General features: G+C 35.5%; 1 protein-coding gene across 1 annotated transcript; it reads right to left on the bottom strand.

Annotated features, from left to right (window-relative positions):
- Positions 1–1,259: 1,259 nt before the first annotated feature.
- LOC131029802 (CST complex subunit TEN1) lies at positions 1,260–4,147 on the bottom strand. The gene is made up of 4 exons (XM_057960454.2): positions 3,904–4,147; positions 2,782–2,944; positions 1,977–2,632; positions 1,260–1,755 (listed from the first exon to the last, which is right to left on the bottom strand). The coding sequence occupies exons 1-3, from the start codon at positions 4,005–4,007 to the stop codon at positions 2,513–2,515; spliced, it is 387 nt and encodes a 128-aa protein (XP_057816437.1). The 5' UTR covers positions 4,008–4,147; the 3' UTR covers positions 1,260–1,755; positions 1,977–2,512.
- Positions 4,148–26,083: the final 21,936 nt, after the last annotated feature.

Below are 26,083 nucleotides of genomic sequence, written 5' to 3'. Positions count from 1 at the left end.
CCATTGAGTCTGTTATTGAAGTTGTGGATTTTAGCAGTTTGTAGCTCATACTTTGCTTGAGTTTTCTCCCATGTGTGGGGCCCTCCAAGGTAAAGCATGTCTCTTTTCATTTGTTCATGGCACTTGATCTCTTTTACACATTGCAAGTTGATTTATTTTGGGAAGTTTACAAGACTTCTGTATGGAATATCCATCCTAGTTTACAAATCATTTTTTCATTCAACAAATTTTTAAACTACACTTATTTCTAGCAATATCTCTCCTATACTTCAACCATGGCTTTGGCAAGCTCTATTCCATCTAACCTGCAAATTCTCACCCCTTTATTGTTCCATTGATTTTTGTTTACTTCTATGGCAATGAAAGCGTTATGCTTCGACACCTGAAACCAAATAAAGAACTAGAATGCTTGTTAATAGTAAGGCACAAAAGGGGAAGATACTTTTATGACAAACTTACATTACTAGGGAGTAATTGTTTGGCTTGTATGATATCTATGTTTTGTTGGTAACACTTGATCTACAATGTCAATAGCATAATATTGGTCTTTGTTGCTCTACACTTCCTACTCCATTTTTTGAAGTAACACACATTCTCTCAAATCTCTATGCTTGTTGGCAGTCTACATATGTTTAGCTTGTAAGACTTGTATTATGCTTCAAATTAGCAAATAATAGAATGCAAATAATGATAAGACTGATTTTCTTAAGCTAATGCAATGAAATAGTGATCCAGTTTAATGAAATACCGATGAACCACGGAAACAGTAAGAACAACCACCAAAACATGTATGACAAAAACTATACCCAGAAGTCCCTATCGTGGGGAAAACCAACTAAAGTGGCAAAATGTTCAGCTTTCTCTTGTTTGGTAAAAGGTAGTTATGATCTCAAATAGAGAATACTGGAAAATCCTGTTGCCACAAACTCAGCAACTCTGCATGAACAAATCTTACTCCTGCAACCAGCTAAATTCTCACCCACGATCTCCTACCATCATGGGCTTATGCCTCTTATGGCTACTTTCTATTGGTAATATCCTTTCATGCGTTGAAGGATTTCCAAGCATCAAAGAATCTGAAAAGACAACTTTTCTATCTTCACTCTAGCTCTTTGTTTGATACAAGTAGAACCACCTTAGGTATAAGGATGATATCATGAAACCAACAAAGGTATAATGATGAAATTGCAATGCCACAAAAGTAACTTTCATGACATGTTAAACAATCACTACAAATTCAAAGCCACCATGCCAACAAAGAAAATACCTAGAGGTTTGTCACCTTGCAAAACACTGTGTTTCAGGTGTCTTATAATGGAGTAAATGATTGTTTGGAAAGAAACATTTTCTGGATCCTTATAGTTATGGATCATGAAGTACAGATTTTAGTCTAAATACCAACTCAAATGTGCATGTAATATGATTTCCCATACTCTGAAAGTTTTGGTTTTAGCATTTTTGTCCAATATATATCCACACCAAATTGCAATTTCTGGCCCCGCTGCTTCACTTGTATCTGATTTTATCACGATTGCTCTGTGACACTGATTCCTAATCTATATGTTGGTGTACACTTAAAGTTCAAATAGAAACAAAAATCTGCCTGAATTGAATTCCCATTCCATGTAATTTTGATTTTAATTTGAAAAATATTTGTACCAAATTGCAATCTGGCCTTCTGCCTCCAGCTCTCCTATCTCCCACCAGCTCCAGTCTCAGCAAATTCAATAAGATTATTTTGCACTCACTCAGCTTCTGCATCAACAGCCACAACTTTGTCAAATCCAGACAATGTTCATCTTAATCAAAAAGTTTCTATCCTTGCAGTATGTTTTCAAGAAAAGGTTTAAAGATCGTTATTTATTAGGTCAGATTTTCAGCATGCATTGACCAGCTTAGCAAGTTACAGTTGTATAAGGTTATCTGTCTAATGTATGACAATTTTTATAAAAAATCTACTTGCAGGCGATCATCACCTATGATGTATCATTTGGCTGACTTCTGTCGCTTATAGTTTCTCCAAGACACTGTCTTAAGTCACCCAAAAAGCAATTTCCAGTCTGGGTTACAATGGAACCATCTTAACCTGTGGACTCCAGCGGAAATTAACTACACAAGTCTTCTCTTGTGGATGGGGTTCCAACTTCTAACAAGTTAACATTTTATTTGACGCCCAAGTAGAAATAAGAAATTTTCAATACTCATTATGCACATTCAGATCATGTTGATGAGTGCATAGCCCTAAGCTACCAGCCAATTCCTCATACAAACGGTTCAAATGTAACTTTGGCATCCAAGTTCCAACAAAATCATTGCCTGTATCTAGAGCCCTCCAATCTAAATAGACTAAAGCAGACCAATGTAAGATATCACATTAAATATGAATTAATAAAGAGACCAAATTGTCCAGGTTCAGAAAGAAGCTGAATTGTTCAGAAAAATCCTTGATAAATTCCTCAATTTGCACATCTTCCATTCACAAAAAAATGGCTTTCCAAGCAAAGAAACACTTTCAGATGGAATTTGTGCTGATATATTTTTCCTCAAATCGCCTGCGAAGCTCTAATGAATTGCGGTAAAGGTTAATGTCCATGCCATCCACATTTCTTCCCACCCTTGCCTGCAAGATCGCCTGCATCATCATCATAGCCCGGTTAAAGCATAATTCCTGCATTGCAGAAGCATATATGAACAGCAAAAGGATATATGTTACCCTATATCTAAAATAGAACTGAAACAAGAAGACTTGACACTTTCCAAAAATATTGATGTGAAAAAGACCTGATCAGGAGGTAAATCTGGTTGAATAAAAAGCTCTCCAATGAATTGATACAATGATCCTATTCGAAAATTAATATCCCTTAAATTTTGAGTATCAATTCTAAAAGTCGCCCCTTCATCAGCTATGACTGCAACTGCCGTTTCAACTGAGAACTCTTGCAGCCTGCTCAGAAAATAAAAGAGCATGGATGGAAATAAATCAGAAAATTTACTGCAAGATTACATGAAAAATGCCACTACAAAATGAATTTCCATTTTCACATATAAACCCAATACCTAAGAGATCATAACAAGCTTCAATGACAGACAAGAAAAGATTGTTCCAATATCCAAGAGCTTTCAAGTTTTCAACCTTCAATATGTACCTCACCAGCACAAATGTGATGTACGCATTTCAAGACAGAGAGGAGACAACCTGTAGAACTATAGTCCCATACTAATTTTCTAAGAAAAAATAAGTCGTGAAGTCGTATTTCCTGCAATCTTGAGTTCTGTAAACAATATGGCTCAGAACTTGCAGAGACTAGCATTTCAAGCATATGCCCTCACCTTATCCAGTGGCTCACATTCTAGTGTGATCTTGATAATAATGGTACCAATTCTTCTCCCTATAAATCATTTTTAGTGTGGTAGTGGCAGAAATAATGATGACTAGGCTAATTCTCCTAAATCATAAGGGATCAAGAAAAAGATTATAATTACGTCCACCGGTGACTGTAATAGTTTAATGTAACAAAAATTACAATCTGTAAAATAGTTATTGAAAAGCAGCCAAAAAAATCTACTTACAAAAACAGACCGTTTTACTTGTAAATGTAGTTCCACACCACAATGTCCTTGGGGAGCAGTTACTTTCAAGTAAAAGGGCTTACCAAGGAACTATAAACCCTCAAAGACACAAAGGCGCCATACTGTTGATAGCAGAATCAGAAACCTCAATACATTCAATACCCTAGTGCAGTAGAGCTACGACTTTAAGAGCAATTAAAGGGACGATCCCCTGTACAAAGAATGAACTAGTGATCGCCGCAAGAAGAACAAAGGTAATTGCCAAAAGAAAATTCCAAAATTCACAAGATGAGTTTTTATTTTTTAATGATACACTGTAAAGAATGGCGGCACCTGCCGGTAATTCTGAGTGAAGCTCCATTGGTGAATAACGGTGAGGAAGGACGCAACTCTTGTATCGTGGCCAGTACGCCTGCTTGCAATGACGATGCCGCCATTCTCACTACTGATTATCACAGACAAGCCTTCATTTTTTTTACCCTCTTGGGTGTATACAGGCGAGGGCTCAAAATTCAAATGCCTTTCTTTGTCAAGGCTCTAATTCAGAAGTAGTAAATTTTAGGTTTTGATTCTCAACATTATTATGTCTGTCATATTATAAAATTGAATTGCAAAATAATAAGGAAAGAAGCACAAATAAAGAAAAAACTTAGGTTAACCGAATATCTTGGTAATTTGGAAAGAGGCACTTCCTCTCTAGTTCAAGTAGAAAATGAGTGGATGATTTGTATAATAATCTAATTGAAATTTCATAAGTTGAAAACGTAGGTATATATGAAATTTTAATCTTAGTATCATAGAGTAAATTTTGATTTAGTTATTGTACTTAATTTTTAATTATTTAATGATAATTATATCTTCACTTCCACCTCTCAATTATGAGCCACTTTAAGTTTAATTGATCAATCAGCTATGTTATCTCATCAAGCAATGAGTTAACTTCATAATTATCTTAATCTAATATTATTAATTATGGGGATACATAAAATTCACTTTTATGGATAAGAATAAATATTAAATAAAAATATAATGATATTATAATATAATAATGATATGCTAATATAAGGGGATGACCCCGCAACCCAATAGAAACTACAAGCCTTACTATTCGAAAGGTCTTGTGTTCGAAACCTAACATGTTGATATGTTGTTTTGAACCCTCTTTGCCCGGTACCATGTTGATGCATGAACGATGGTGGCTTGTGTCAATGTTGGACGATGATGGTTGCATGGTGATGGTGTTGTTGTTTGGTTGGCAGAGATGGTGACTGGCTGGTTGCGGTGGTCTAAGATATACAGGTGACGATGCAAGCTTGGTTGGTAGAGATGGTGACTAGTTGGCTGCGGTGAGACATACAGGTGATGATGCAGGCTTGGTTGGCAGAGATGGTGACTAGTTGGTTGTGGTGGTCTGATATGCTAATATAAGGGGATGACCCCGCAACCCAATGGAAACTACAAGCCTTACTATTTGAAAGGTCTTGTGTTCGAAACCTAACATGTTGATATGTTGTTTTGAACCCTCTTTGTCCGGTACCATGTTGATGCATGAACGATGGTGGCTTGTGTCAATGTTGGACGATGATGGTTGCACGGTGATGGTGTCATTGTTTGGTTGGCAAAGATGGTGACTAGCTGGCTGCGGTGGTCTAAGATATACAGGTGACGATGCAAGCTTGGTTGGTAGAGATGGTGACTAGTTGGTTGTGGTGAGATATACAGGTGATGATGCAAGCTTGGTTGGCAGATATGGTGACTAGTTAGTTGTGGTGGTTTGAGATATACAAGTGATGATGCAAGCTTGTTGACCCCTAATGGATGCCCTAACGATTCATTGGATAGGATGTGAATAGATAAGGTGGTGAGAATAGTGGAGTGATAAGAGGATTGTAGTCGAAGATGGCATAGAGCAATAAGGAGTGAGTAGGTGATGTGGAGAGATAAGGTGTGATGGGCATAGAGGTTAGGAGGAGCTAGGGTGAGGTGGCATGAAGGGATAAGCAGGAGTAGAAAGCATAGAGGATAGGAGGAACAAAGGTGAGATTAATGTGGGTGGAGTAGCAATAAGAGGTATGCCAATGGAGGATGGAGGTGGAAGGAGAAATGTTGATGGAGGAAGCAGGTGGAGAAACGGGTGGAAGGTTGATAGAGGAATGGAGGGATAAAGAGAATGTATGGAGTGACAAGGAGCAAAGAGACAAAAATGGAGGTGTCAATACCTCGTAATCATATATATGATGTACTCGAGGATGGGGTCCCCCTATGTGACACCACTGGTTCAAAGCTCTAGTCAAAGGCGCTTACCGACCAAAAATAATAATAATATGCTAATATAATAATAATGATGTATTCTTAATAAATTTTTTTCCTTTGGTCAATAATATAAAAAAATATAATAATAATAATTAAGTACTACAAAATATTTTTTACTTTTGTAAAGAGTTTAATGGAAATATAAAGATATAAAAATAAGAGTACATTAAAACATAATAATAATATAAAGATATAAAAATAATAATAATAATAATTAAGTTCTATAAATAAAGCTTTATTAGCCAAGCAAATTTGGAGATGCAAAGGGGAGGAAAGAGAATGGAACTCTATTTGGAAAAACAAATATCTCTATATGCAACCTTCTGAGGAAGAATTCTTTGACAACTCTTTCTCTGTTGATGGATCTGCCATTTGGAATGTCGTGCAATCTGCTAAAGGTTGGGCTGCTGCTGGCAGAACCTGGAACCTTGGGGATGTGAGGAAAATAAGATTTTGGGAAGATAGATGGATCCTGGATAAACCTCTGGAGGAAATCCCTATCCTCAAAGATTGGAAAGACAGTTTCAAATGTAGGTACAGTGAAATGGTAAGAGATTACTGGAGAAATGGGGACTGGATTGACTTTAGCCAGCAGTGTCCGGATCTCAAGTTCCTTCAAATTGCTATTTCTGCTAAAATCCCTAGAGACAACAAAGATGACACTCTGATATGGGGGAAAACTCTGGATGGGAAATACTCTGTTTCCTCTGTTGTGGCTATTCACAATGTCTAGGTGGAAGCTATTCCCATCTGGGCTAAAGTCTGGAATAAGAACTTAATTCCCAAAGTCAACATCTTCTTTTGGATTTTCATCCAAAATAAGATATTAACCCTGGATAATCTTCATAAAAGAGGCATTATTTTTCCTAATAGGTGTTCTCTTTGTTGCAGGGAAGAAGAGACAACTTGCCATATTCTCAATCAATGCTCTTTTAGCCAGGATATCTAGAAAATCATCCCGTCCAGGTGGAACCTGAGCTGGGTCTTCCCAAACTCTCTTGGTGACACTTGGCTTCAATGGCATTGTCCTAACTCTAATCCTAAAATTGTGGAGACCTGGAGACTTACTCTGTCAATTGTTATTTGGAATATATGGAAAGAGCGCAACAACAAGATTTTCAGAGATAAAAGGGCTATTCCTGAAGTGGTTGCAGATAAAATCTTTAGGAGTATTATGAATGCCTCTATTGTACTGATCAGGGACTTGTTGCTAAAGATGATTTCAAAGATAGGTGGAATCTTTCTACTACTACTACTAGCAAGGAGAAAGGCAGAGAAGGTCTTGTTTGATGTTTTCCCTTGCAGGGATGGATTAAGGCTAACTTCGATGGGGCTTCTAAAGGGAATCCGGGTAAAGCTGGATATGGGGGCATTATCAGGAATTTTGTTGGAAGTTGTCTTAAGGTGGTGGCTGGTCCTCTGGGGAATCAAACTAGCCATTTTGCTGAAACCTCTGCTACCTTGAATACCTTGATTATAGCCAAAAATCTTAATTATGATAAAATATGGCTTGAGGGGGATTCACTTAATATTATTAAGTGCTTAAAGGGGGAATCAGAGCCTTCTTGGTCTATTGAGAATATCATCATGAAAGCTAGAGAGATCATCGCCAGTTTCAAAGAAATTATTATACAAAATGCCTTCAGAGAGCAAAACAGTGTTGCTGACTGTTTAGCGAATACTGGAGTTAACTCTGACGCTCAAATGATTTGGCACGAGGATGATCTCAATTTAAATATTAAAGAGATCCTCAGAAAGGACCGTTATACAGGGAGAGAAGGACAATTAAATCATGACAAGTAAAATGCATCATTTACGCCTTGCTGGAAAGGCCATCATTACCTGGCATTGCGGCAGATCTCCTACTATCTCCAATAAATCACCGCATGCTTTGTGGGTTACTCAGTGTGAAAATTTGAGCAGCATCGAGAAAGGTGGTCTCAATTTGCAGAGAAACAAAGCAGATAGCCTGCATCCGAAAATGGGAGGAGACCTAAGACGTGAAGAACCTGACAACACGTCGACCTAGAAAGCAATGCCTAAAGTTTGGGCGAAGCTGGAGAAGGGCTCTCTTACCAGCTTCATGGAAAAGCTTGAGGACTATGACAAAGGTAGGGTTAACTTAGACGTTTCCAAGATTTCCAAAAACTGGTCTAATGGCTCTTTTAAACTTTACGGAGTTAAATTTAAGCTAGACACTAGGCTTATTTCAACTGTGACTGGAATGCCCCTCATCGGGCTTAACTTCTTTCGAGACCTCAAGGTCTCCAATAATGCAGTTAACCTATTCCCGCGGAAAGAGAAAGAGCGGGCCAAAATAGGCAAGGCTACTGGGGGCTACTACGAAGCTACAAACATCAAGAAGTTGTGGGGCTGGGTCCTGAACGCAATCATGGAGTATATTACGGCTGAAGGCCATTTCTCCAAGGCCCACACCTACCACTTCGTGCTCTTAAACCATTTCAGACACGGCAAAAAAGTGTCTCTGCCCTACTACCTTTTCGGTCCCTTTCCAGGTCCCTGAACAAACACAAGACTAACCCTTCCAGCCTGATTCTCCACAGCGGGCTCATGCTGCTCATCTATGAGCATTGCAAAACCCTCGCTCTGCAGGAAAATAAGTGGATTTTCGCTTCCCCGGGTAAAAGAAAGATGGAAGAGGGAGAAACTAGCAAGGAGAAGGCGTCATCCAGCAAGAAAAGGAAAAGTGCCCCTGGGTTGGAAACAAAGGACATTGACAAGGAAAGCAGTGGTATGGAGACGGACGAATCTAACGGTGAAGACAACTGGAAAGAAGAGGAGTTGGGCAACGAGGAAGAAAGTGGAGATTTCGAGCCTGGTCAAGATAGCCCTATTCTAAGCAATCACCCTGGTAAGGACAATAGCCATCTGATGGAAGAAATGACTCCCAAGGATAATGAGGAAACCAAAGTTAATTCTGAGAAGGAAATAAACAAAGACCTGACTGAGGAAAGGGATAGCAAGGACAAGGAAAGTGTTGGTGAGGGGCTTATCCTGGATAATCTCAAGAAGCTCTTGGAGGCCATAATGGATTTCGACAAACGGACCTACGAAACCCTGAAAAACCTGGAAAAGAAAGGGATAAATTCGGATAAAAAGAGGGAGGATGAAAACAGAGAACATATTAATTGGAAGCAGGAAATGGAGAACAAGGTAAAATCACTGGAAGAGGGAAAAGAAGCGATGAAAAATCTGATGGGAGTTATCCCAAGTATCCTTTCTGCTGTCACCAAAAACTTGGAGGACATTGCCAAGGTCTTTGACCATACTCCTAAACCGGTTGTGGATCTTGACCCGGAGGAGTAGACCATCCAGACTGGAAGTGGTGATGCTACCCCGGTGGGCGGGACTACGAAGAGAACCAGGGCCAGTATCAAGAAAGATGTGGTTGTTGTTGATAAGGACCCTCCCAACTTCAAAGACAACATCAAAGAGCTGCAAGAAATTAGTAGCACCCTGGCTAAAGCCTTGGAAAAAATCTGATTCCTGGATGGCCTGCTGGCTTTTCGGGGCTTTTGTGGGTTTTCTTCGGTTTTTCACTGGTTTTTTCTTTTTGGTTATGTTCCTCTTTGTTTCTCATGGCTTTGTTGTTTAAGACTTGCTTGTAAAGGGTTTCGGGGCCCCTTCAAAACCTGCATTTTCATTAATCAAAAACATAATAATAATATAATCATATCTTCATAATAATTTAATATTAATTACAATATAATAATTTTTCAAGTGGAATAATGAACAACTATGATATCTTTCAGCGTATTTTACCTATATTCCTCTAAAGATAAGTATACTAGTGATAGGTATAGTCAAATTCCATTTAATAAGTGAAAATTAGATTCTTTAAAAAGAACAATAATATATCATGTCAAAAATTACATTACATTGATGTTAATGATGAAATTACAAAGTTGCATAATCAAAGAGTAGAAGAGTCTACTAGCATTTGGACAAAATTCCAACCTTAACAACTCTTGGAGATACTTATCCCTTCTATAAAATCAATGATTACTTTCTCTTTATAACTTATCCTTAAAAGATAAAACATCGTCTCTTTAATTACTTTCCCATCATGCTTTAAATTACACCATGGAAGATAATGCATGACATTTTTCTACTTTCTCTCCAATCAAAATGTCAATTACAAATTGTAATTTTTTCCATGTCTTTGGTCCCTAAATAAATTTTAAAAATTATACATTTTAATAATGATTAATCTCATATGTATGTATGTATGTATGTATGTATGTATGTATGTATGTAGGTAGGTAGGTAGGTATGCATGTATGCATGTATGTAGCCAAATATGACTTTTAGTATACACTTTTAATGAAACCAAGTGCATCATAAGACTTCCTTGGATACACTTGACCAAAATAATGCAATGAAAACTCCCCTACATCACTTGATCATACTTGAAGATTGGGCTATGAAGTATAGTACAAATTTAATACCTCATTAATTGTGCAACAAAGTAAATGAATACTATACACCATGAAGTCTAACCAATATAGGATTTAATGCATAGACTAGAACTACAACCATATCTCTTCACTAAAATGGGGTTCAATTAGGATGACTTGAACACAACTATAATTCTCCTCTTACACTTAAGACATTAATAGACTAAAACTAAACAAATAAAAAATGTAAATTAGAAAGCTAACACATGTGCCACATTGTAGTCTCATGTGCACAAGGTGCCACAACGCAACGTGGCAACACACTTAACACACACACCAAGGTGCTATGTGTAAGGTCTTTCCATGATATTAATAAAAAACACATTGTACATAAAAGACACATAAATAGACATAATTTATTCTAACAAGCTCAAAAATATATTAATAAAAAAATATTATTAGATTTTGACATAATTTTTAAGTACACAAGCCCTAAGATTAGGTAATACATAAGGAAGCTATTTCATTGCCTTGAGATCATAAGGTCAAATATAGCAAGTACATAAAGTGCATAACTGGAGACATTCCTAAGAGGTAATCTTGACTTATGATCTTTGCATGAGAACACCATGAGCAAGAACATCATTAGAGCACTTTACCACCCAACCTCAAAGCTTTGTACTTCCCTAGAATCCTTTCTCTAAAGAATATCTGACCTTGCACAAGGATGCCTAACAATTTAAAATTGGCAAGTGTGATGGAATCTGGTGCAACATGATATATCTATATCGTAGATGTTAATGTAATGATATCATGATATGGAAGAGAGTATGAGACATAATAATCAAATAGCAAGCATATACTAAATCAAATTATTTTTGGTCAAAACACCTTTTTGGGTCATCAATTGGCATATAAGTTTAAAGGACAAACTTACCCTGCTCAATTGCTCCATATACGACATTTGTCCAACATCAACAATACCCACAATACTATACAATTACACTCAAAGCATAAAACTATGCCTAATTACTTGAAGGCAAAGCATATTTCAGTAACAGAATATGGCATGATATATTACCTAATCAAATAAGCATATGAGTTTATTTGGATACCTAACATCTTATCGAATACTTTTGTAACTAAAATATAATGACTGTTAAGATCACCATTTCAATCATAATTATCATAATTCAATAATATATGTCAACAACAATAAAAACAATTAATCATCATTTAACTAATACATTTGAGTGTTTAACAAAGATATGCTATAATTTAGAAATGAACAAAAACCACTAGTCATTAATTTAGAAGAATCTAACTATTATATAGGAACTATTAGCATCTTAACAAAACATGTAATAATAAATATTTCATTAGTTAAAATTCCATAAAGATATTTACATATACTTAATTTAACATCGACAAGACTAAATATAAAGCGATTTCTCAAATAATATGCATTCCACATTTGATACTCAATAGTTTACAATCTTTATGACAATTCCAAAAGATTCTACGATATCTTTGAGATCCTATTAATCTAAAAAGGTAAGGGACCTTTATGTTGAGGACATACTTATTCTTTCTTCACATACTATACTAGCATACCTATATTTTTAAAAAATCTATGTAAAATATGCCGAGAGATATCCATATTGAAAATATATTTTTTTCAATCTTACCTAAACTCTTAAGCTATAGTGTTCTTTTCCAATCATCTCAATTGTTGCCACAGATATAGTATTGTTAAAATAAATTCATGTTGCTATTGAAAATAAGTGTTGTAAAAGAGTATCAAGTTCCTACTGTAGTAAAACAAATTACTACCAAAAACAATGAATTTTATTGCTACTAAAATTAGTTGGTACATTATTTTATCCTTCATATTTTATTTAGATATGTCATTTATTAAAAAATTCAGTCTCCAAAACCAACATTAATGTTAAACTTGCTTTATTAAATTTTTGTGTATACTGAGTGATTTTTAGATTTATAATGATTTTGGATAAATATATTTAACTAACATTCACAACAAATAACTACACAGTAAAATATCTAATGATTAAGATATTTCATAAAATTATCTATTAACTGTCTAAACAATTTACAAAGGCAAAAACTATCAATTGCAATCTAAGTTAGTGAGCAACAAACCCATATTTTGAAGTTGCCTAGATAGGTCTGTAATATTCCCAAATGGATTTAACGTTTTTGAACTTCTTCATTGGATTGTTGACCCTATTTAGTGACTAGAATCTATACCATAAGCACATGTTGGCCTAGCAATATTGTAGCCGCCACACTACTCTTTTAGCCATCCAAAATGAAGTGGAAATTGCTTCCCAAAACATATACAATTACCTTCAAACAAGGTTTCTATGCTTGCAGCAAACTAAGTATTTTACCACCAATAGACTTAATATCTTCTTGCATCCTCTGAAAATAATATATCACCCAAAATGAATGTCTAAGCCCATGTAGCAACCCATAGATTCACATCCTCAATACATACTTATTTGGCCATCCAAGATAAGGTAATATGCTTAACAATAGACTTTAGATCCTATGCCTCATAGTATCAACGAAATCACCTAGCCATAAGTGTCCAAAATCATCCATAATTGTAGTAACAAATTATAGCCAACGCCTCACCAAAGATGCATAGCAACTACTTTCACTCAAAATTATTTGAAATATAATGGTCTTGAGAATGATTCTAGCAATCTCTATTATTTTATAATTTCTATATTTAGCTACTCCATTTTTTTAGTAGTATAACATGCAATCATATGCCTTTGCATATCACTTTTTGGCAAAATATAATTTGAAAATTTTGTGAAGTGATTTTTCCTCCATTATATGTATGCAATCATAAAATCTTTTGAATTTTCTAAGTCAATAAAATATACCCAAATTCTACTATTGTGATCAACAAATAAGAAAATACTCATTCTTGATGAGTGAAAGGTTTTGCATTAGACTATAGACATTAACATGTATTAACTCAAGTGGCACTTTTTCTCTCCAAGAATAAAATTTTGATATTTTTTACCAATAATATAACTTCACAATCTTTGATCATCTTATTTAATAAATATTAATCCTTTCACCACCTTCATATGGTAATGTGGTTTTCACTCTTAAAAGTTCAAGTTTCCATATATCTTATGTGCCACAACCAAGATTTAGCATTAAGGATGACATTTAGAACTTTCCTTCATATGCTATTCTAAAGGGAACATCATGTTTTGTAGCATACTAACTTTTGCTACAATCTAATTGCTATCATTTTATCAAAATTAATTGTTTTAAAAAATTGAAAAATATCAGCTTTTAATAAGATATCCTATGGTTATCAAATTATGAGCTAATTTAGAGACATATAAAATATAATGAATAGAATTTGTCTCACCTTGTTGTGTTTTGATTGCGATGGTACCTTTTACCATAACCTCAATTTCTTTATTATATACAAGTCATACTTGTATTTTGATAGATTTATCCATCTATATAAAGATGTTTTTACTACCCATCATTTGAATATTGCAATACTAACCAAAATCCATACGTTTTTAAGTATATCTTTTGTATTATTACATTAAAAAATAATATGTTTTATTTTATTATTTATTTAGAATAAATGTACACTACTTATGTTTTGACTAGCAATCATGTTCATTGTGACCAAATAGTTTACAATAATATTTAACTTGTAATTTATTATGATTTTGCAATTTTGCTATGTTTTCCTTTAGCATTGTTGTTTTTACCTCCATCTCATCCATTAATACATCCTCTATGTGCATGTCATCTTCCTCATATAGACTATTATAATTAATAATTAATAATAATTTTCTTAATAAATCTATGTGATCACCCTATCCTTCCACCACTTTAAAAAATATATATCCAAAAGAAATCATTCTTAAAATCTAAAACAATTATTAATTTAAAAAGAAAAAAATATTTTCAAGAAAATTTTTGTTGTAGGTGATCCACATTTCGTCACTATAATTCTCTTTTAAAACACAAGTTCTAAGCATTTTAAAAGGCAATGTAAATCATTTCTTAAAAAAATGCCTCATTTTCTAAAAACAAAATTTTGCATTTTCTTTCTATATTTCAATACCTTTTTAAGATTAAAAAGAAATCATATATTTATATATTTTTCTACTTTCTTTTTTGGTGTCTTCAAAAATCTCTTTTAAAACATAAGTTCCCATCATTTTAAAATGCATTGTAAATAATTTCTAAAAACAAAATGCCCCATCTTCTTTCTATATTCATATCCCTTATTTTTACATTAAAAAGAAATTATATATTTCTATTTTTTTTGCTTTCTTATTTGGTGTCTTCTCAATGCCATTCTCTTAAAATTGTTGTTTTTATTTGTATTCTTCACTATATGTAATTTTAAAAATCTTTTGCTTCTAGCATAAGAGGTTTAAGACTATAGCATTGATTTTTATTATATAACATTACTATTTGAAAAAACTTTTTTATTATTTAATCTTTATCAAATGTGTGTGTAGAAATCTCAAATCTAATGTGGGGGGAATTTAAATGTTGAGGTGGGAATGGGGACAGTGATGGTGGTTTGTGGGAGCTCCTACAACAGCTAGCGCCTTCATGCCCTAGCTGCTTTCTTTTTGCTTCGGCTGCGTGGGGTAGGGTGAGTGTTTGGAGGTGTTGTGTGGCCGACAAGGGATGGTGGGTCTCTCTTTTTTATGATTGTGTTTGGAGTGTTCTTTGTTTTTGGTGTTGGGGTTTGGTGTGGTGCTTGGGCTAGGGTTTGTTGCGGTTAGATTGTGGTGGGTTTTTTGGAGGTTGGGTGTGGTTTGATTGTCTTTCATGGGTATGGAGGAGCAACATCTGTCCTCTAGTTGGGTGGTGGCTGGTGTTGTACCACCTAATAGATCTTCTTCGAGTGTGCATGCAAGGTTGTCAAACTCTTTTATGTGGGTGAGGGGCCTAAACTTAAGAAAGTGAATGGTTGTCTACCAAGGAGTTAGGATCATCTTATTCTGGTCATTCCTCTTGAATTGATTTCAGAGTATGTAGCTTGTTGGAGCAAACATGCTTTGATCTATAAATTTCTTGGAATTCATATTTGTCTATCGGCGTTGGAATTTTGGATTCAACGTTCTTGGTGGGTTGAGGGGGATATGGATATTATGCTAGTTGCGAACAACTATTTCATGGTTGTCTTTTCTAGCATGTCTGATCAGAATCATGTTTTAAAGGAGGACCCTATTTTTACAATCATGTGGGTTTGTTCATTAAACGCTAGCATGTGGGTTTCAATTGGGCTGAAGAATTGCCTTCAAGGGTTCTTGCTTGGGTTTGCTTGTCATGGCTTCCTTTGGAGTTTTGGAGGGAGCATATTTTGCAACAGATTGTTGATCTACTTGGGAAGCCAATTGCGATTGCTCAATAAACCCTTGAGAAGAAGGTAATTTTTTTTGCTCGTATTTGTGTTAAAATTGAGTTGAATCATCTATTGCCAGATTCTTTGGAAATTTTTTTAGGCTCTTCATCATGGTTTCAACAATTAGATTATGAATCTCTTCCTTTTTGGTGCCAAATGTTTCCATGAGTATGGACACCTTTAGCATCAGTGTCCTAGGGTTAATAAGGTGGCCAATGGTTCTCCTTCTTCTTCGACTCCAAAGAGGGATAATGGGGACAAAAAGAAGGTTCCTATGAATGATGGTGGCCCTGATAAGGATGGTTTTATGCCTACTAAGTCTCGTGCTAAGGGACGAGGACATAAGAGATTTAATAGGGATAGTCAAAATGATGAGGGCTTTAACAAATTTGAGGTGCTAGACACTTTAGCCCTAGAGGAAGGGATTATTGTGGATGTTTCTTCTGGGGCTATTGGTATGAAGATGAATGTTGTGTAGGAGCAAGGGAATTTGTTTATGGGATCAGTCGATGAGAAACAGCAGGGGGTGTCCTCTAATGGTCCTAGTCTTGATTCGGGGGACCTAGGCGACTATTCAGTTTTGCAAGATTATATTGTTTTGGTAGATTTAGCTAAGGAGGTGTTGGCATCTGGCAAGGGAAGAGGGTTTTCTCAGGCTTTGGGTTTGCAGAAAAGGCCCCTTAAGAAGGTTTCTTTTGATAATTCTTAAAAAGATAGCCGTAAAAAGGACCAGGAAAAGATTAAGTTAGCTAGGGAACTGTTGGTTGAGTCTGGGTCTATCAAGCCCATTGAGGCTCATTTCTCCCCCTCTTTTATGATTATTCTCTCTTAGAATGTTAGGAGGTTGAATAGCATCCCTCAAAAAAATTCTATTCATGATGTAATTGCATCTCATTCTCCTGATATTTTATGTGTTCAGGAGACTAAGCTTTCTGTTGACTCTATGCTTCAGTGTGGTACCAGTATCTAGCAATTTGGTCATTGTCAATGCATTTCTATGGGTTCTTTTGGGATCTGAGAAATATTGTTCCTCTCTCATGGATCTCATGCCACTCTGCTCTTTCAATGCTTGCCTCTAGTTGGAATTTGGAGAGATTATTTTGGTTTCTAATGTCTATGCCCTGATTGATTTTTGTGGAAAAGTTTCTCTATGGTCCCATATTTGGTATGTTAGATCATGTGCTCCCTTCCTTCCATGGGTTTTAGGTGGTGATTTCAATTATGTGTTGTTTGGAAGAGAAAAGGGGAGGGTTAGCTGGGTTGGGTCCTTTGATCTTTTTTCGTGAGAATGTGCATTCCCTGAAAGTTGATATTAAGCCATCTAATGGGATCTTCACTTGGAATAATCATTGATGTGGAGATGAAGCTATATTTGAATGATTGGATATGTTTCTTGTTTCCCATTTTTGGGTTGGTGGTCTCTTGATTACTTCTTCTGAAATTTTTAATTGGAGGGGCTCTAATCATTGACCAATCAAATTTTCATCTACATCTATTTTAGTTCCTAAAAATCCTCCTTTCAGATCCAACTTATATGGCTCTGTGACTCTTCCCTTCATGACTTGATGGCTCAGTGGTGGAGAGATGGTGGCCTCCCCTATGGTACTGCTATGTATTCCTTTGTTAAGAAATTGCAATTTGTCAAATTTCAGTTTAAGAGATGGAATATGTTGTGTTATGGTAACCTTCATGCTAGGAAGAGAAATGTTGAAGCTCATTTGGAGGTTGTCACTCGTCAGACTTGGGATATTGGTTTCTCAAAGGATTTGGGTAGGGCTGAGTCTCAAGTTGTGAGGGAATTGGAGGATTGGGAGCTTCGTGAATAGATTTTTTGGAAGCAAAAGGCTCGAATTGATTGGCTTCAGGAAGTTGATAGGAATATAGCCTTTTTTCATAAATCGGTGCAAGCTTGTTAGAATGGGGGCTATATCTCTTATTTGATGAATCCAAAAGGTATTCAGGTGACTTCTCTTCAAACTCTATCTCATGAAGCTACTTAGTACTATTCTGCTCTCTTTTTTGAAGACTCACATTTAGTCAAGGATGAGGAAAATACGGTCATTTCTTGTATCCCCTCTTTGGTCACCAATATGATGAATGAGTCCCTTATACACCTAGTTTCTTTGTCTAAGATAGAAGAGGTTGTTTTTGGTATGTGTAAGGGTAAAGCCTCAGGTCTGGATGGATTTCCTGTTGAAAATTTTCAAGAATTTTGGGATGTTGTTAATTTGGATTTGTTGGAGGTGGTCCAAGAAACTTTTGGTAGTAAAAAAATGCTTCGAGCCTTGAACTCTACTTTCCTTGTTCTTACTCCCAAAAATGAAGGTTCTAACCGACTAGATTTTTTTAAGCCCATTGCTTTGTGTAATATGGTATACAAAATTATTAGTAAATTGATTGCAGAGAGGCTCAAACTATGGCTCCTGAATTTGATATTGGATGAGCAAGGGGGTTTTGTGGCAGGTAGATAAATTTTAGGTGGGGTGGTGATTGCTTTTGAATTCATTCATTCTATGGCGATGTCTAAAGATAAATCTATGTTCATCAAACTGGATATGGCCAAAGCTTATGATAGAATTAAGTGGATCTTCTTAGAAAAACTTTTCATTGCTTTTTGTTTTAGTCAAGAGTGGGTCAATTAGACGATGAGTTGTGTTACTTTGTCTTCCTGCTTTGTTATTATCAATGGTGAGTTGTCTACATTATTTGGGGCTTCTAGTGGTCTTCACCAGGGGGATCCTCTTTCCCCCTTTTTGTTTATTGTTATGGCAGAAGGCTTGGGAAGATTTATTAAGTCTTGATTTTCTCAGGGTTTGATTGAGGGTTGGAGTTGAGATCATGGGTTGCCCATTCTTTCTCATCTTTATTTTGTGGATGATACTGATCTTGTGAGGGGGGATACTCATCTTCGGGAAGCTGAATCTTTTAGACATACATTAGATATTTATTTGGCTACTTTAGGTCAGAAAGTTAATGAACATAAATCTTCTATCTACTTTTTAATGCTCCTAAGGCTATTCGGAGAAGGATCGCCAGTATTTTGAGGTTTTAAATTATTGTCTCTTTACCCTTGGTCTACATGGGCATCCCTCTTTCTACTTGTAGGCTCCCTAGACTATTCTAGGAGGATTTGTTGGATAAGTTGTGTCAGAAGGTTAATCATTGGACTCATAGTTGGTTGTCTTTTTTTGCTAGGGTGACTTCTCTTCAATATGTGATCTAGGCTCTTCCTATCTATAAGTACTTTGTTTGTCGGACCCTGTGTATTTTCTTAAGAAATTTGACACTCTCTCTCGCCAATTCCTTTGGAGTGGTAATTTGCAAACTTGTAAATGGAGTCTTGTTAAGTAGGATTCTATGTGTAAGCCAAAGAAGGAGGAGGGTCTTGGTCTTCGTTCTTCCATCTTGAATGGGAAAGCTCTTGCCACCAAATTATATTGGCGTTGGTGTATCTATCAAAATTAGTTTTGGGCTCGCATTCTCATGCTTAAGTATCTTAGGGGAGTTAGCATTTTGGATGTTCCTCGTTATTGTTTTGAAGGAAGGGGATCTCTAATTTGGCATACTCTAATAATTGGGTCTCAGATTGTTGAGAGAGGTTTATTTTGGATATGTAATAAGGGATCAAAAGCTCTCTTTTTGTTGGATTCTTGGGATGGCAATCCTCCTCTCCTTTCCATGTATCCTCACCTCCAACCTCTTTAAGATTTTTTTATTTTTTTTCTCTCTGCGGGTTGGGATAACGTGGAGCATTATAAGACTATTTGAAATGTGGGGTTGGTTAGTGGTTATGTTTGGAAGGACCCCCCGTGAATGGTTTCTTGGTGGATTTGAGGAATCTCATAAGGAGTTGGCCCAGATTCTTTCTTTGCGAGATTGTAATTCCTTGGTGGGGCATGATGTTCTGGCCTAGGGAAAAGACTCTTCTGGTAAGTATCTTATTGTTGCTAGTTACTTGGAGCTTATTCATCAGATTTTTAGAGAGGTGGAAGTACCTTGGTGGAAACATGTGTGGAGTAAATTTTCTTGGCCTAAATGTAGCATTTTTATATGATCAGTTGTCCAAAATTATTGTCTTACTTTTGGGATAATTTGTGCAAGTAGGGTTTCCAAGGACCCTCTATGTGTGCTCTTTGTTGCAATAGTGAGGAAAGTTTTTCTCACCTCTTCTTTCAGTGCTCCTTCTCTAGGGTAATTTGGCATCTCTAGTGGGGACTCTGGAACCAAGTTTGCTGACATGTTTTCTCTTTAGTTGAATTCTGGGCGCAATGGGGGAGGCCTCCTGTTAAGACTTCTTTTCTCCAGGTTTCTTGGGCTATTGGAACCTCTTTCATTATCTGGCATATTTGGTTGGAAAGGAATCATATTATTTTTCATGATGGTAAGATGGTTGTTCAACATTTGTGGTGGAAAATCATTTATTATATTTGTGAGACTATTATGGCAAAGTGTGATTTTAATGGGTGTGTGGATCCTAGAGATGTTGATATATGCAATTGGTTCAATTTTTCTCTTCAAGGAGGTATTCCTTCTCCTTGGGGGCAACATACTAGGTGGATAATGAGAAATAGGTGTCGTCACCCTTTGCAGAAGATTAATAGGGAGGGTTGTTGGTCCTCTCCCCCTCAGGGAGTTTTGAAACTTAACATTGATGGTTCTTCTCAAGGGAATCCTAGTCATGCTAGTATTGGTGGAGTTGGTCATGATATTTTTGGAGACATCCAATTTATCTTATCAATTTATAAGGGTTTTTATACCAATAATTTTAATGGAGGATCTTGCCATTTTGTATGCACTGGAGCGTAGTTGTGCTCTTGGTTGGAAATAGATTATTTGTGAATCTGATTCCCAAGTGGTAGTGACTTTGTTGTATGAGCGGCGGTTAGACGAGGTTATTTGACACTTGGCTATGGTGATAAGGCAGATTATTTCGCTGTGCGATTCCTTGGAATCTACTATTTTTACTTACATTCCTAGGGAATGTTATGGAGTTGTTGATTGTTTAGCCAAATGGGCTTATGATCATGGACAAGGATGGAATATTGTGGATAGGGGGCAATTATCTCTGGATATGTCTCATTCATTAGATCATTTAGTGGAATTTAATAGAGTTATGTAATATTTTCTCTATTGAGCGTTTGTCCCTTCTTGCTTTGTATCTCTTTCTTTGAGCTAATAAATTTTTACCCCTTTTTTATTTTTTTTTATTTTTATATTGACCTATATTTATCATCATGATACAAAGTTGAAATTACTCTAGCAGGAATGCTTATAATTGAAATAATATGTGATCTTGATAAAAAATCATCAATCAATAGTTTTCATACCCAATCCAATAGTATTACTTGTTCAGTCTGGGTTAAAATAATTGAATTAAAATGCAAATAATAAATATATTGGTCTTTTAATAATTTCAAATGATGAATGAAATCCTATCAACATCATAGTATTTAACATGTAATAATGTTGGTGTTATTTGCATGGACATTAAACCTTGACCATCATGAAAGCATCTTACACACTTCATGTCTGTTGATATGAAAATTCCTCTCCATGCTTTGGATCCAACTACACCATTACAATCAAATATGTCAAATGAATGCTTATAAAAAATTATTGCAGTGTTATAAGTTGTGTCATAAAATATATTAATTCTAAAGGCTTTAGAAACTTTCAAGCAAAGGCAAATGGAAAATGTGAAGATCAAAATTGTGACTAATGATACAACCCTCCCTATCCAAGCTACATGGGAGCTTTGGAAATCGTCTACCATAAATAAAGTGCTGCTACCAAAAATACGACCTAGCCTTACTTTAAATTGTGACATTATTGCCTTCATCTACAACATGAAAAGACTCAACAAAATCATATAGAGTTTCATCTCTCAAACTTAGAGGTGTCTAAAGCCATGAGAACTAAAAAAATCAAATACTATGTGAGTATAAATTGTTGCTAGTTGCACATGAAGACTTTTCACATCTGTGAAAAGAGGAATTTGTAATGAAAATTTGTGAATGACTTCACAATGGTTTTGTAAAATAGAGAAGATTGATGTAGGATATAAGAACATGTTTTTGTTTAACTTCTATTTTTCTTAAAAAAAATTAAGTTGTTATTTCTAAAGAAAGTAGCAGCCTTATCTTTTTTTTCGACATAATAATAATTAATGAGATATTATAATAATTAATGAAATCTAATCATTATTCCTAATATATAATAAAAATCAATGGAAACTTGTCAATTAGCTTACATATGTTAAACATGATAGAAAATGGAAACTACAAAAAACGTTTCATAAATCAATGAAATAAGAAAATAGATTACATTGATGGATGTCAATTTTAATCATAGGGAGTTATTATTAACCAACATTCTTCAATCCATTATGTGAGTGTAACACACCTCTTTACATAAATACTTAAAGATGACCTTATCTAATTTCATAACTTGATATCAAACTCTAATAGTATTTCCTGACATAAGAAAATATTTAATTATTTTCTCAAGTCAATCTAGGCTAGAGTAATTTGCAATCAAACAATTGACCAAATCTAAATAATTCCAAGATCTTATCATTCTCATAATGCTATATTAGTAATATACACAAGCTAATCTTCTTCTATAGTATATATATTGATGTATCAACATAGTCTATAATGCCTTTAACAATGGTTGAGTATTTGCACTCTTACATAAACATATAACCGGTTCATAACAACTATGATTTAAACAAAATATCTCTCATGTAATACCTCTATTCTTAAAACTTATTCAAGCCACTATACATACCAAAAGAATCACAATTATTATTTTATTACTTCATTTCCAATTAACTTAACCCAAAGGTAATTTCATGAAACCTATCTTTAATAATAACTAAACATGTCTATCTTAATTAGTCACGAGTTCTCTTCCTAAGCCTACATTAATTATCAAATATGCATTTAGGGTCATAGAAATTAATGTCTTATAACTTACAAAAAACACATTAACAAGTGGGTTCTCAATTTCTTCATATGCATTAGATATCACACACTACTTGCCAGATAAGTTAATAATAATAGCCATAAAAAAATGGTGTTGAGGAGAAGACTAAGGTTGTAGCCAAGGAGATGTTTCTGAGATTTTTGCTAGGAGGGAAGAGCTTGGCTTTCCTAGGAACATCATTTCTCTACCTCGAAGAGGCCAAGTTGGGTTTGGGAGGATCAGATCAGGAAGATTGAAAATGGAGGACTCTGCACCAGAGCAATATATCCTTTCTTGAATGCAGGGCAAGGTCACAAAATTGATCAATGTATCTTCTCAAGATATGTGAACCTCATAGAGGGGCCAAGTGATTTGTGGAAGAAGGTTAGTGCCAAGGAATGGAGGTCGAAGAAGGTACAAAAGGTGGAAGGAGCATCAAAGGTAAGTAATCATTCTGCAAATGATAGAATAATCTTCTTTTTCCTTGATAGTCAGGTATGGAATGATTCAGTTACACACCTGAAAGAAAAGGATTTCTTTCTCAAATGGGCTATGGAGTTGTCAATTTTCAGTAGGGATAAGTGGTATGAGGATAACTAGAATTTTAAATGTGAACTTGAGGCATTATCAAATGGTTTCTATCTGGTAACAACATAGGATTGTAATAAGAAGACATGAGTTTTGAATAATGGCCACTTTTTCATGGGAGGCAGGGGTTTCTTTATTAAGGATTGGGAACCAAACTTCAATCCTAAATAGACAAATATTAATGAAATTCCTATTTGGATTAGGCTTTACAACCTTCCTAGGGAGTATTGGGATGAGGAAACTCTTAAGAGCATTGGTAACAAGTTGGGGTTTTTAATTAAAGTAGATGAGGTGATTGAAAAGAAGGATTTCATAATGTATGCTTGAATTTGTATCAATTAGAAACCCTACCATACTTTACTAAATGTTATGGAAATCTAGACCAATGTCAAGGTTTGGTGTCAACAAATAGAGGTCGAGGAGATTGTGGAGCATTGCAAGTAATGTAAGATGGACAACCACACTGAAGTGGATTTATTGGTACATAAAAAGGGTAAGACATATGTGGAGGAGGTTTTAGTTAATAAGCTCAATAAATTAACAGAAGGGATATTTGTAGAGGGGTCCATTGGAAAACCTTAGGAACCACTTGAGCAAGAGACTTTGGGTGGGTTGGAGTGCTTGGATGGGTTTCAAGGAAGGAGTGAGGATCATGCCTATCATATTGAGGTTGTGAGTGAAATTTCTCCAAATGAGAATAGGATTGTGTAACCTATACATAACCAAGTAGGGATGGGCCTAAGGGTTTAGGAATACTATGGTCTTGACTCGAGGATGTCTTTTGAAGAAGTTAATCATAGTAGAAATGTGGAAGAAGATGATGCTCTACAGAGGAGACTCTCTTCACAGTTGCTCCATAATGAAAATGATGAGGTAGTCTTTGTTGTGGGTGAAGCTATTACAAAAGTGGAAAAAGTAATTGTGGTTATAGGAAGTGTTGAGTCTAATCTGAGTGGTGTGGACAAGGAGGCACCATATGAGGAGACTTCCCCCAATGATACACCAGTAATGTCTTGCAGGGATAACCACATGTCCCCTTCAAATCATCCAGAAGGGGCATACTAGGGCTTAATGGGGGAGGAAGACATAATGGAGAATAGGACAATCAGTCAAACCTTGGCTAAATCGAAAAAACTTAAAATGGACGAGAAGAAGTCAAAGGGGAGGAAACTAAATAGGGTGAAACTTGAAATTGCGGGATGTGCCAAAGGACAAATTAAACTATTTGTTGGGAAAGGCACTACCCTTCTTGATGAGTCATGAAAATCCTCTATTGGAACATTAAGGGATGCAGTGCCCCTAACAAAAGGCATTTCATCAAGAGAGGTCTTGATCAAGAACGTCTAGATTTTATGATGTTACAAGAAACTAAGCTTAGTTGGATTGAGGCTGATGGTCTTCTTAGGAGTTATCAGAAGTGAAAAGGATCTTTTGTTGATTTAATGGATGTTACAAGAGGTTTAGGTTTTCTACAATTGGATTGCAATACTGGTGTCTTTCAAGTATTGGAAAGGTGTCAAAATGCATTCGTTTAGTCTCAATTATGACTTCTCCTTGATAAATATATATGGTCCCTCCCAATTTAGGTAAAACTGTGATGTATGGCATCATATTTCTAAAGTTTTAAAGAGGTTGGAGGAATGTTTGATAATCTTGGGTGGTGATTTTAATGTCACTCTAGAACTTGTTGATAAGGTTGGGGGACAGGTGGAGATGGGGTCAATGTAAAAATATTTTCAAAATTTTCTTACTAACAATGGTTTATTGGATGTTAAAACTAAAAAGGGATCTATCAAATGGACTAATAAAAGATGTGGTGCCTCTCATATCATGGAGAAGTTGGACAATTATTTTGTTGTCGGAGAATGGGCAGTTAAACCCTTAACATTTGAAGCATCTATTTTTCCTTACTTAGGCTCAAATCACTTTCTGGTGGCACTTCTAATTCAATTGGATGTTGTCCCTATTTGTTACCCATTTAAATTTCAAAATTGGTGGCTCAGGGATAGAAAGATATGAATTTTAGTGACCCAATGGTGGAAGGAAGCCCTAGTGCTGGAAGGTAAGAAGGCTTTTGTATATTTTTAGAAACTTTAGGTTAAGAACGGTAAACTAAAGGAATAAAATAGGATTCATTTCAAAAATATTTTTGACGAAAAGTTAAAAGTGGAAAGTGATCTAAAAGCAGTGCAAAAGAAAACTATATGCACATGAATGAAAAAAAGGCATATTGAGAGGACAAATCCTTAAATAGTAAATATTTTGAAATCTTAGCTCATGAAGAAACCTTTTGGAGGTAGAAATCCAAGGAATGTTTGCCTAAAGAAGGTGATAGAATCCAAGGTTATTTCACAACTCGGTGAAAGACAAAAGATCTATGAATAGAATAGATTACGGATAGTAATGATAATTGTTTTTTGTCTACTAAAGATATCAATAATGAAGCGATTAGATACTTTAAGGATCTTCTCACTCTTTAGAGAAATAGTAACGTGCCTCCAATAAATGAACTTCTCTAGATCATTCCTAAGTTGGTTTATGAACAACAAAATATTTCTTTGGTTAAACCAATCCAATTGGATGAAGTCAAGAAAGTATTTTTTTCTATGGAAGGGGATAAGGCTCTGGGCCCAAATGGCTTTCTAGCCTTTTTCTTTCAATTCTTCTGAGGTTTAGTAGGTAAGGAATTATGGGTTATGGTAGAGGAATCTAGGGTTGATGTATATGTTGCTAAAGAAGGGAACTGCACTTTGATTGCTTTGATCCCCAAGATTGACAAGATTCAATCCCTTAG

Source organism: Cryptomeria japonica, chromosome 9 (assembly GCF_030272615.1).
Source record: "Cryptomeria japonica chromosome 9, Sugi_1.0, whole genome shotgun sequence".
NCBI lineage: Eukaryota > Viridiplantae > Streptophyta > Pinopsida > Cupressales > Cupressaceae > Cryptomeria > Cryptomeria japonica.
Note: the sequence above shows the minus strand (reverse complement) of the source record. Positions and strands in the feature narration are given on the sequence as shown.

What these genes read in the sequence shown, in the direction of transcription:
- LOC131029802 (XM_057960454.2), bottom strand. Translation starts at nt 4,007, where the DNA reads ATGGCGGCATCGTCATTGCAAGCAGGCGTACTGGCCACGATACAAGAG. An exon ending in TCACTCAGAATTACCGGCAG is followed by an intron (nt 2,945 to 3,903) that starts GTGCCGCCATTC and finishes TTTTCTGAGCAG; the next exon opens with GCTGCAAGAGTTCTCAGTTG. An exon ending in CAGATTTACCTCCTGATCAG is followed by an intron (nt 2,633 to 2,781) that starts GTCTTTTTCACA and finishes ATGATGATGCAG; the next exon opens with GCGATCTTGCAGGCAAGGGT.